Below are 12942 nucleotides of genomic sequence, written 5' to 3'. Positions count from 1 at the left end.
AATGCAGGGATCTGAAACCCCATATACGCTACAGGAAGCTAGTTTTGATATCAGGTTCAAAGATGGTAAATCCCACAGCCATTTGGCAACCATAATATTAATGGGACTGCTCACCATACACAGTAGTTATAAATAACAGAAAATTTACCACATAATCCAGTTCCTCCTTGTTCAGTTTTGTGAGAAAAATGTGTCTGTTCATTTCTGATATGTTCATTGCATTCGTGTTTTCACTCATATTAACTCAAATCCCTTCAGCTGATGGTCCTAAAAACTACCTGATTGGTGTTGGTCGATCTGACTGCACTGGACTAGTTGCAGAAGTCCCTTTGGTATGTATAGGAACTTAATAAAGTATCTGTGAAACATGTTATCTTAGTATTCTTTCATGTACCAAATCCCATGGCTTGTATAGCACTGCTATACAGGATGTTTTCTTTACAAATAGAACTTTACATTGCATTTACATTACATGGGGCAGGATCACCCTTTGTTTTCAGTCTGTCAATCTGCATAGAATGAATGTCTCAAGGAACCATTCTTCAGAAAATTTGCTTGATGATTTTTTTTTTTTTTTGCTGCCCAGATATTTAAATACTGAATCACCAAGTATTAATTTTATTCAATGGTTGGTAGACAGAAAACGGAAAAATCAGATGGGAAATATTTTTTTTTATTTTAAAACTTACATAACTATATCATGAAAGCTGGTGAACATATACGCTGTATAAATGTAATACTCATGGGGTGTGTATGTGCATTGATAATTTTTTTACTGTATGCTATTCTAACTTACCCCTCCAAGCTCCCCTCCTGCAGCACGCTGCGTCCCCACTCCTCTGTCTACCTCCAGGTGCTTCCTGCCTCCAAACAGCTGTTTGGAGGAGCTTAGTGCTTTCCAGGAGGGAGGGGGAGGAGCAGCGGGGAGCCGCGCGCTCGGGGAGGAGGCGGAGAAGAGGCAGGGCAGGGGCAGGGATTTGGGGAAGGGGGTGGAATAGGGGCAGGGAGGGGGTGGAGTTGGGGTAGGAACTTCGGAGAAGGGGTGGGCAGGGGCAGGGCCTCATGGAAGTGGTGCAGTGAGGGTGGAGCCGGGAGGGCAGGCTTTTGTACTTTTATATGAAAAGGTATCAGTGATGCGGCCCTTGGGCCAATGTACTAGTCCTCATGTGGCCCTCATGGTGATTCAAGTTTGAGATCCCTGAGTTATGGGATACTTAATATTAGGGCTGTCAATTAATCACAGTTAACTCATGTGATTAACTCAAAAAATTAATCGCGATTAATCGCACTGTTAAACAACAGAATACCAATTGAAATTTATTGAATATGTTTGGATGTTTTTCTACTTTTTCAAATATATTGATTACAATTACAATACAGAATACAAAGTGTACAGTGCTTGCTTTTTATTATTTTTTATTACAAATATTCGCACTGTAAAAATGATAAAAGAAATAGTATTTTTCAATTCACCTCATGCGAGTATTGTAGTGCAATCTCTTTATTATGAAAGTGCAATTTACAAATCTAGTTTTTGTTACATAACTGCACTCAGAAACAAAACAATGTAAAACTTTAAAGCAGGGGTTCTCAAACTTGGGGTCGGGACCCCTCAGAGGGTCGTGAGGTTATTTTGTGGGGGGGTCACGAGCTGTCAGCTTTCACCCTAAACCCCACTTTGCCTCGAGCATTTATAATGGTGTTATATGTGTTTTTAATTCATAAGGGGGGGGGTCGCACTCAGAGCCTTGCTATGTGAAAGGGGTTACCAGTACAAAAGTTTGAGAATCACTGCTTTAGAGCCTACAAGTCCACTCAGTCCTACTTCTTGTTCAGCCAATCGCAAAGAGAAACAAGTTTGTTTACATTTATGGGAGATAATGCTGCCTGCTTCTTGTTTACAATGTCACCTGAAAGTGAGAACAGCACCAGTTGTAGCCGGTGTAGTGTCAGATGTGCTAAAGATTCATATGCCTCTTCATGGTTCGGCTATCATTCCAGAGGGCATGCTTCCATGCTGATGATGCTTATTAAAAAAATAATGCATTAATTAAATTTGTGGCTGAACTCCTTGGGGGAGAATTGTATGTGTCCTGCTCTGTTTTACCCGCATTCTGCCATATATTTAATGTTTCAGCAGTCTCGGATGATGACCCAGCACATGTTGTTCATTTTAAGAACACTTTTGCTGCAAATTTGACAAAATGCAAAGAAAACCAATTTCTGAAGACAGCTACAGCACTCCACCCAAGATTTAAGAATCTGAAGTGCTTTCCAAAATCTGAGAGGGACAAGGTGTGCAGCATGCTTTCATTTTAAAAGAGCAACACTCTGATGTGGAAACTACAGAACCCGAATCACCGAAAAAGAAAATCAACCTTATGCTAGTGGCACCTGACTCAGATGATGGAAATGAACATGCGATGGTCTGCACTGCTTTGGATTGTTATCAAGTAGAACACGTCATCAGCATGGACGCATGTCCTCTAGAATGGTGGTTAAAGCATCAAGGGACATATGAATCTTTAGCGCATCTGGCATGTAAATATCTTGCAACGCCAGTTACAACAGTGCCATGCAAAATGTCTGTTCTCATGTTCAGGTGACATTGTAAACAAGAAGCAGGCAGCATTATCTTCTGCAAATGTAAACAAACTTATTTGAGCAATTGGCTGAACAAGAAGTAGGACTGATTGGTCTTGTAGGCTCTAAAGTTTTACATTGTTTTATTTTTGAATGCAGGTTTTTTTGGTACATAATTCTACATTTGTAAATTCAACTTTCATGATAAAGAGATTGCACTACAATCCTTGTATTAGGTGAATTGAAAAATACTATACCTTTTGTTTTTTTACAGTGCAAATATTTGTAATAAAATAAATATAAAGTGAGCACTGAACACTTTGTATTCTGTGTTGTAATTGAAATCAGTATATTTGAAAATGTGTAAAACACCCAAAAATATTTAAATAAATGGTGTTCTATTATTAACAGCACAATTAATCATGATTAATTTTTTTAGTCTCTTGACAGCCCTACTTAATATATAACCTATATCATTCTGCTTTTAATGGTTAGCTGTAATTTGGGTCCTGTGATGATTTTGTATGGAGAAATATATGCAAGTGGAAATATGTATCAATAAATTGGTCAGTGTGGGGTTGGCCTAATGCTGTGTTCTGCCGCAGATGGGCTATGCCAATCCAGACCAGCTGGCTGGTGGAATTCTCTCTCGTCTATATAGTCGAGCTTTCATTGTGGCAGAGCCTGATGATTCCAAAAGAGTGGTGTTTGTTAGTGCTGACATAGGCATGGTGTCTCAAAGACTTAGGCTGGAGGTATGTGAATATAATCAATTGCTCTTTCCTTTTTGTGTTAGGTTTATTATTATTAACAATAATAAAAATAAATATTGTCATACTTACCCCAATCAGGCTTGCAGCATCATTGTTTTAGATGCTATATAAACATGTAGGAAGAGGCACTCCTTGTCCCAAAGAGCTGACAATTCTTTGATGGACAAAGGAGGGCTTTTATTATGTTTGTATTAGTGGAAAACTTAGCAACAGATCATGCCTGACAGTCCCCTGTAATATATGATTTCCAGTACTACTTAGTGGTGCTAACAGGTGTACAGAAATTCTGAAAATTTATTTAGAATAAAAATTTGTAAATCAAAAATGTATTTAATTGTTTTCTGTTTAGCTAACAGAATAGGTGGCTTCTAGATGATGTTTCAGTGCAGGTTATGCTACCTCAGGTAATTTAATTATGTTGAGTCTAGTTTCAGCCAGAAGTTAAAATTGAGTATTTTAATCTCTCTGATGTCTCAGGCACCCAGATAACGTATGATACTTATTCTTGTTTGTGGTGCGCACTTGGTTGCCAAAGCACAGTGGCATATATTGTTTTCTTGCCTGTAGTGCCTTCTTGGTAGCCGGCGAGCTAGTGTGGGGTGAATATCATCAATTAAGTGTTCCTAATTTACATTCTTAGAAGATCAAACTGGTGAGAGTGCCAAGAAAGGGTGTATGGTGGGAAGAAATGGAAATCCTCTATGTAATTTTCATATGTCTTGTAATAATATATGACTGGCTATAAATAAACCAAAGCAGCCTTTATTTACTGGATTTAACAACTTCAAGGGTTCTTCACTGACTGGTCAGATATACTTCCAATTACTCAGTCATTAGTGGGTCGGGGAGAGGGTAGGAGGATGGATATGGGAAAGGAGGACTATGCTATTACCAGAAAAATAAAAAAAGAAAGAAACCCAGGATTATACATGTCTATTACTGCCTTGATGCAAGGACTGACTTTTCAGGCATGATAGAAAAACACTCCGTAATTACTGCCTCCTTCCTTTTAGGTAATCAAGAAATTGAAGAGTAAATATGGGGAGCTATACAGACAAGACAATGTTATACTGAGTGGCACTCACACCCATTCAGGACCTGCAGGCTATTTCCAATATACTATCTTTTTGCTAACTAGCAAGGGACTTATCAAACCATCCCTTAATGCCCTTGTAAATGGGATTATAAAGGTAGGTGTTTTCAGTTAAATTTTCTCCCTAACATGTATGAACATGTATAGCAGGGATAACCTTTGTGTTATATTTTTATTTATTAGTATAGGAGTAGCCAAGAACTGTCATGGGGAGATTAGTTTTAGTGTTTCATGACATCATCATCTTATTTGTTGAAATATTTTAGGTTTATCATGACCAACTTGGTCAGGTTAGCAAACAAAATGCTGCACTATTTCTTTATGAAGAGATGATTTAATATTACTTAAAATGTTAATTAAGTTTGACTGATATTAGCTGTTTTAATTTCTAAAGGATAACACTACATCAAATGTATATATAAAAAAAAGTGCAACAAGCAATAGCCGCAGATCATCTGTTGTAGGTGTAATGATTCATCTTTCCTTGTCTGGACTTTTAGTAAGGTCCTTAGACAGAGAAGACTCAAACTTGCTTTCCATGTAGCACCTCTTCATTGTTACTGTACTGATTTTCCTTGCCTTTCTGCTTTTCAGAGCATTGATATAGCACACCAGAATATGAAAAAAGGAAGACTTTTTATCAATAAAGGTTTGGTAGAAAATTGCCAGATCAACAGAAGTCCTTACTCTTATCTTCAGAATCCAGAGTCTGAAAGAAACAGGTGAAGAAGAAGGGGGGAGCTGTAGCTCTTAAAAACAAGCATGAACTATTGTCAAAAAAATGTTTGAAAAACTACATTTCTGTGTGTCATCAAAGGCAAATCAGATGTGGAAATTGCCCTAACCTGGGAAATTCAGAGCCCAACTTTCCCCCTACCAGGGGATGATGGGATCTGGGAGTTTTTAGCAACAATAAAGTGCAGAAAACTGCAACTTTATGCTGATGGTAGCCAACGCCAGGTGGCTCATGCTTCACTTTTTTACTGTGCTCCTGAGAACATGTGCTGGTACCTCTGGTATCTTTCTGTGTAGGGAATCTTCTACTGTAGATGGCCTCATGCTGGGTTTTTGAAATTAAATAAAGCATTCCAAGGTTAGCATTGTGGTCAGATACACCCTCTTCCGATCGGAAGAACTACTACGTTTAAAAGAAACATTTGGGCATAATTACTGGCAGCTAAGAAATTAAACAGATTTACTTGGCCTGATTTTCAGTCACACAAGCCTCCTTTATGGCCCACTATCAGTGTAAAGAGGCCTTAAATGGGATCAAATAGCCCCTGAGAATACCCCCAGGGGAGGGCCTTCCTGACTGGGGAAGGGATTCTAAACCAGCCCCACTCACAGCCCATGGTGTTTCTAGGACATTGGGTCACACAACACTATATCTGTTCTCTGCTACCTATGGTCCATAGGAAGCCTCAAAATGCAGAGCATAAGTTACAGAGGCTCAGGGCTATTCTAAGGTTGCACTGGAGGCTGCCCCCCAACCCCTGCAATTGCCACAGAATATGGGATGCCCAAAGGGACCTACAAGTCATTTTTGTCACTCCCCATTCCATTCCTGCCCTGAGGGCAGAAAAGCAGTAACTGAGAATCTGGCCTCTGTGTTTCATTTAGAAAACATGCCACTGTTATAAATTCAAATTTTGGTTAGACGGTGACAAAAATGGAAGGCAATATCTACAGTCTTTGTAGAAAATAGTTTTATATCACAGCAAAATGAGAGTTCAGTTTTCTTCAGGCAGGCAGCATATAATACGGAATGTGACTTTTGTCACTGAATTCAGCAGCTTTTTACCATAGTGCCTTGTAAATATAGCAGTTGGAAACTGATGATCTCAATTCATTTTCTTGTTTGGCATATAACAGAGTCATTTACAGATCATGATGTTGGTTGTGGCACTAAAGTGACTTCTCTGGTTTGTTGTCCAGGTATCCATCAAACACAGACAAAGAAATGGTGGTACTGAAGATGGTAGATGTAAATGGACAGGAGCTAGGCCTTCTCAGGTACTGAATCCAAAAGTAAAATTCACTCTCAAACACTAAAATATAAGCTATGCCCCCAAACATGTCTTGTCTATTGACTGAGTTCTTTGTAGTCATCAAAAATGTTCATGATAACCTTTCTCCTTGAAGTCATTCATTCAAATCCCTCTCATAGACCAATGGCAGTGGGGGCTAAGGTAGCTTTAAGCCACCTTTGCACCCTACCCATTTAAGTTATGGCCACCTCCCCAGGCTGCCTCACGGCCTGCAGCACTGCCCCGGATCTCCTCAGGTCAATATGCTGTGGCCCCGCCTCTGGCACACTCCCTACATCAGGGCTTGTGAAGGAGTCCGTGGAAAGCAGCCCTACAGCTGTCTTTCCCCCATAGCAACTGCACCAAGGGAATCCTCCCCTCGCTGGATACAGGGCTTTTAGGGTCACTTTATGCTACTCTGGCCCTTTTACCCAATGCAAAGCGGCTGGAGCAGGGGATGAGGATCTTTCTTCTTGAGTCTATTTCTATAAAATGCCCCATATATTGTGTAAAATATGCCATTGTCTCACTAAGGCCCTGACTTCATGTGCTGAGATATCATGTAAAATGGTGCATGTCAGTAACTCATTTTCTATTAAGCGATTTGAAGCGGAGTGTTTGGCTGTACAAAGTTCAGAAGTCAAGGCCAGGCAAACAAATAACAAAACTTGCAATACTTACCCAACTTTTGAACTTTCCCATTTAGCCCAGGGAATGAACAGCTGAGTGGGGTCCAGCTCTGTCACAAGGGACCTGAAGCTTTATTGTGCAGCGGGATTTTTGTACCTCTTTTTTCACCCTGCTGCACACAGCTGTGCACTCTATAGGTGAGGGGGAAAGGTTTGTTACTTAGGCAGTTTGTAACACGGAATAAACCTTGTTATTTTGCAAGATTTTGTATGTATTCATATCACATGTCACAAAGTGCCATAAAACACCTCCTTGCATTAAACATCAGGGTGCAGACATATTAATAAACATTGCGAATTTATAATATATCCTTCTTTACTACGTGAGACTGGTGGCAATTACTGAGCCTAAAGCTGAAAAACAATTTGCATTACAAACTCCTCTTTTATAGTTCTCCTAACTTTTCAAACCTTTCACCTTTTGAGTTAAACATTTCTGTGCTTGGTCCCTGCTTTTTCTTTCTTTCTGTGAGCAAAATTGCTTCAGCCACTTTTTAGTGACAAATGGGGACAAAGTGCACTTTCCCACTGTGACCAGCTTTTTTCTGTGGGAATAACTCCAAGAGTTGGCATGTAAACAGAGCTCGATGACCAGTATGTGCTTTTAAGTTTGGGGGGAAAAACTGAATCTAACAAAATTATGAATATTTGAAAATGCAGAAGTAAGCATGTGCAGTCAGACGTTCAAAGATGCAGTGAGCATATGACCACAGGTAGTGAAATACACAAGTGGACACTAGGGGCCTATTAGCTTTTAAGCAAGGGCAAGCCGATTTGCTCTGGGGAAAGAGGATGGCAAGCTGTGTCAATGAATGGCACATGGAGCTGACGTACTTTAAGCTTCCATGGGAAAACAATGGAAGTTTTTTCATGTACAATCAGAATTGTGCAATATAAACATGCTAGCTGTGCCCTTAGAGTCTGATCCAAAGTCCATTGGGGTCAATGAAAAGACTACCATGGACTGCAATGGCTTCGGATGAGACCTTTAGCCCGTCGTTCTATTCTTTGGCGAGCTGACGTCTGTTATAGAACAGGGAGCCTTTATTTTTTACACCTTTATTTTTTCCCTTAAAAAAAGAGAAGGCAATCAAATGCAAAAAACTGACTAAATTAATGATGTACTTCTAATTTCACAAAAGTCAGGAAAGACAAAAGTTCAGGACGAAGCAACAAAAGTAATTTTGCCTCCTTGTTGGTACATTTTAGGATAGTTGTGTTACTGAGTGTGTGTGTAGCCCACAAACCTGAGACTTCGGAACCTTAGTACCTGAGCCTCTATTGCATGAGCTAAAAGTTACATGGCTCTGAGCTAAGGCTGTAGCAGACCCATTAATTTCCAAGTGGTCTTGGTGCCACTAGAGGGGACAGAGCACCGAACCCAGAAGGTGTGTGGGTTACATGATCACAGGTTATTTTAGTTACTAGTATATCAAACCTAGTAAGAAATTATATTGTGCTATATCCTCAGCAGCCTGCAGCTTGGGGACTGGAGCCACACTACACCCTGATCCTCAAGCCATCAGGCACTGATCTATTCCTGAGAAGCAACTCACAGCAGCCTCAAGCTGGGCCAGCTGCACTGGTCCCCAAGGTCTCATGAATTTGGAGTACTCTTTGGTAGTAGGGAAAGAATGGACTTCCCCAAGCTTTTGAGCATGACAGCTGGCTGTAGCTAAAGATAGATTTTGATCTGATGTCTGTATTCAGGTGGAGGTTGAGAGATGGAGGAGGGAAGAGGGGGCAGCAACTCAACATTTGCTGATATAGCTCCAAATAACTACCTGGCTCTTTTTCCCAAGAGGAAAGATTAGTTATAGCTGACCTACTGGTATATTAGTGAATGCATTTCCTTTAATATTTGTTTTCTGATTGTTTATTAGCTGGTTTGCAATTCATCCTGTCAGTATGAACAACACAAACCTTCTCGTAAATAGTGACAACGTGGGCTATGCATCTTACCTCTTTGAACAAGAGAAGAATAAAGGACTGCTTCCTGGAGAGGTTGGACTATGTTATGGCTATCCTGAGGAGTGGGGAATAAAACATAAATAAAAAAGGGCCAATAAAATGTCTTTTATGGATAGATGCAGTCTCATTCAAACCGTGATCGTAAACTGCAGGACAAATACTGCAGATGCACAGTAAAGACATATCATACATTTTAGTATCTACTTTTTCCAATTATAGAAAAGAGAAATTACAAGGCAACTGCTGACTATGTATTGCTTCCCAAAATAGCAATTGACAACATTTATTTAGATTTCAAGGGACATTGCGATCTGATGAGATCCAAAATTTGATCTAGATTTTTTAAAAAAAACACAATTTTCTAATGACATTTGGTTCAATAGGAACTACTCACATGGGTAAGTGGGATTGGGGCTTTGTAGGATTGGGGCTTTGGTCAATTTCACTTTATCATTGGTTTCTATGCAGTTCCACTTTCTGGTTTTCACAGGTTCTTGGAATTCTGCAGTATTTGGAATTCAAAAACTGTAGGACCATATTATTTCTTTGAAAAGACAAGGTTTTAATTGAAATGTAAATATATATTTAAAATAGAAATGGGTGAACCTCATGTGTTCAGAGCCCTTTGGAACTATTTAAAAAGTTTTTTCTATTAGGTGAACAGCCGTAAAAAGCAAACCTGACAGAAGTGGTGCCCTATTTATATCCAGCATAGAATATAAATTCACTTCTTTTCCCTTAGAATTTTTCTATTCTATTACATTTCCCCCTTCACAATTGGAAAGCAAGCTAATACCCATTAGATAGAGTCCAACCTTTCAAACCAAAGATGTTTGAATGAGTTGGAAATTAGACAAAAAAAAGTTTGCTCATACCTACATGAAAGCATTTCTTTTTGAGATTAGATTTTATAAAAATGTTTATTAAACCCAAGACCCCAATCTTGCTGCCAAGGTTGCAGTGCTATTCTTACTCAAACTAGCTAGACCAAAGCAATCTTGGATATGTCTACATGTGCTGCAGTCATACCTCTGATTGCAGTGTAGACATACCCTAAATTGACATGTTATGGAGGGTGAGATATGCCATCTGTAAGGGCTTATCAGAAAAGTTAAGATGAATCAACTAAAGCTGTGAAACTAAAGCACGTTCAAAAGCTGTGTGGATGCTCTCATGCTAGAGTAAAGTGACCTTGAATGAAAGCATCAACACAAAGTTTTAATGCACTTTAACTTACGCACGTTAGCATCACAACTTTAGTTAATTCATCTTCACTTCCCTAACTAAGAGGTGAATACTGCATGTGATGAATTAGGTTACATTGTATAAATGTGTAATCTGTCCTTGATCACCCATTCAGTTTGCTACCTTTAATGCTAACTTCTTCTGTCTGTTTCTGTGCTCAGTGGCTCACTCAAATCATCAGAACAGAGAATGTTTTAAGCTAATCATCAGCTAAATCTGTCAGTAGAAATCATAGTGAAAAACAAGAGGTAGAATGGGAAAGTCAAGCAAAAGTGATGGCAAGGATTGCTAGAATTCAATATCTATAAATAAGAATTTACAAGACATTGGGCTAAGTCACTTAACCACTTGTGCCTCAGTTTCCTCATCTGTAAAATGGGAATATCAATACTTAATTATCTCTAAATTGCTGAGATGTGTGAAAGATTAATGTAAAGTGCTTTGTGCTCAGGCGAAAGAGATATATAAATTCAAGGTAATGACCTTAAGTTTCTATTTGAAATATTTAAAAAATCCTTACTGCAAAAAACGTAGGGCCTACATTTTCAAAAGTAATGGTTTTTAGGCGCTGAAGGTTTTGAATGCCCAACTTGAGGCACTGACTTAGGGGGCTAGGTGCTCAGCATATTCCTGAGAATCAGGTTCCTTTAACGTAAGTCAAGTTGGGCACCCAAAAATTCAGTCATCCAGAGCTACTAGTCACTTTTGAAAACTTCACCAATGTCCTATCACTGCCAACTGTATATGATATCAGTGATGATATGATTTTGCACATGTTGTTTGCAGCCCTAGGGGAATTTACACAAGCAGTTTGTTATTTTGGCAGTTTATGTTTATTTCACATCTTTGTATTACATGACGGGATTTTTTTTATTGAAACACCAGTATACATCTGATGTCCGCAGGTTGATGGCAATCAGTGCAAGAGACAGCAAAAGCCATAACACTTTATTTTCTTTTGGCAGGGATCTTTTGTAGCAGCCTTTGCATCATCCAACCTGGGAGATGTATCACCCAATATCAAAGGCCCACACTGCATAAACACGGGAGAGTCATGTGATAATCCCAACAGTTACTGTTCAGTCGGTGGGGTAGGTATATATCATTTTAAGGTAGATTTTAAGTATGGAATTGCAAATGTAGGGCCAGATTGTGGTCCACCCTGCTGTAAAAGGATGTAAAGTGCTCCTATACTGGTTACCCATATGGGCTGCCTCCTTGGGGCTGCCACTTACTCATCCTGTACAGCAGGGGTCTCCAAACTTTTTGGATCACGCACCCCCAAGGCCAGCTCTAAGGAAGCGTAAGAAAAAAAGAGAGAGCTGCCACCGAAGACTCAAAGGTCCGGGAGCGCTGCTGCCCCCATGCCAGCAGCGCTCCTTCGGTGGCGGGCCTCCTGCTGCGCACCCCCAGGGATGGCCTCGCGTGTCCCCCGCGGGGCGCGCGCCCCACTTTGGGGGCCACTGCTGTACAGTGTTGCTAGCATGCTGGGGGGATGCACACTGTGCCATGGGTAAAATGCTGATTTCAGGGAGGCAGATTACGGACTTTCAATATGCAGCTGGACTACAACACAAAATCTCTGGGAAGTTTGGGTAAAGCATAAAATCAATATAATATTACAGTAAATAGCAGAGGATACTGCTCAAATCCTCCATATTTGAACTTACTGCAAGTTGCCAAAGAAATTCCAGTCTTCCATGAAAGTCAGCACTGGTATGCTCAGAAACCACAGATCTTGCCACAGAATTTAGTTCCAGTTTATAAAACAGTACCTGGTGCATGGATTAGTTTGTGTTCTAAAAGCAAAGATTTTTTCATGAAAGTGATCACAATAATTTTTGCCCTCATTCACAGAACAATAAAAGCTTGATATTGCTAGAAGGATGTCTTCTCCATTTACATTTGTTTAATTATTTGCTTTAAAAAATCCTTAACAGGCTAAAATGTGCATGGCTGCAGGTCCTGGCAGTGATATGATTGAAAGTACAAAAATTATAGGACAAAATCTCTATTTGAAAGCAAAGGTAAGTTAAACTGGGCTCTTTTTACTTATGTATTCAAATGCAATTATTGGAAAAGCCAGTAAACATTTTCTTTATGACAAGTGAGTTTCTGAAATTTATTTTGCTAGAGATATTCTCAAAACATGTGGGTCAAGGCTGCAGGCCTACAGCTGTGCACTTAGATCCATATTTATGAATCTAAGTAAAAGTTGTCGGAAGTTCAAAGCAGTCACATTTTTATTTAGGTACCCAATTTTAGGCACCAGCATTTGAAAATGCTATCTTTTTATCTTAGCCTCTCTGTTCCTCACTGTACATTTCTGTAAAATGTGGATGATACCTACCTACCCCACAGAGAAGGTGTGACAGTTAAGTAGCTAATGTTTGCAAAGAGCTATCTAGGTCCCCAAACTCACAAGTGCACATGACCCTTTCACATAGCCTTTCAGTGTCTTGGGTTCCCCAGAACCCCAGCTTATCTGGAATCAGGGCTGCCTGGGGGGCAAGTGGGGCAATTTGTGCCAGGCCGCGGGCCCCACAGACAGGGCAGGGGCA

The 12942-nt window shown here is 39.8% G+C and overlaps 1 protein-coding gene across 1 annotated transcript in view; it reads left to right on the top strand.

Moving 5' to 3' along the window:
- Positions 1 to 12942, top strand: part of LOC125640380 (putative neutral ceramidase C) — a 33425-nt gene that overhangs the window by 2845 nt on the left and 17638 nt on the right. The window contains exons 2-9 of the mRNA XM_048858878.2: positions 259 to 332; positions 3189 to 3338; positions 4370 to 4546; positions 5044 to 5171; positions 6385 to 6462; positions 9049 to 9169; positions 11347 to 11472; positions 12322 to 12408. Coding sequence (XP_048714835.2) covers positions 259 to 332; positions 3189 to 3338; positions 4370 to 4546; positions 5044 to 5171; positions 6385 to 6462; positions 9049 to 9169; positions 11347 to 11472; positions 12322 to 12408 — 941 coding nt within the window. The remainder of the gene's footprint in view (positions 1 to 258; positions 333 to 3188; positions 3339 to 4369; positions 4547 to 5043; positions 5172 to 6384; positions 6463 to 9048; positions 9170 to 11346; positions 11473 to 12321; positions 12409 to 12942) is intronic.

Source organism: Caretta caretta, chromosome 7, assembly GCF_965140235.1.
Source record: "Caretta caretta isolate rCarCar2 chromosome 7, rCarCar1.hap1, whole genome shotgun sequence".
NCBI classification, from domain to species: Eukaryota; Metazoa; Chordata; order Testudines; family Cheloniidae; genus Caretta; species Caretta caretta.
This window is presented reverse-complemented; position numbering and strand designations above follow the sequence as displayed.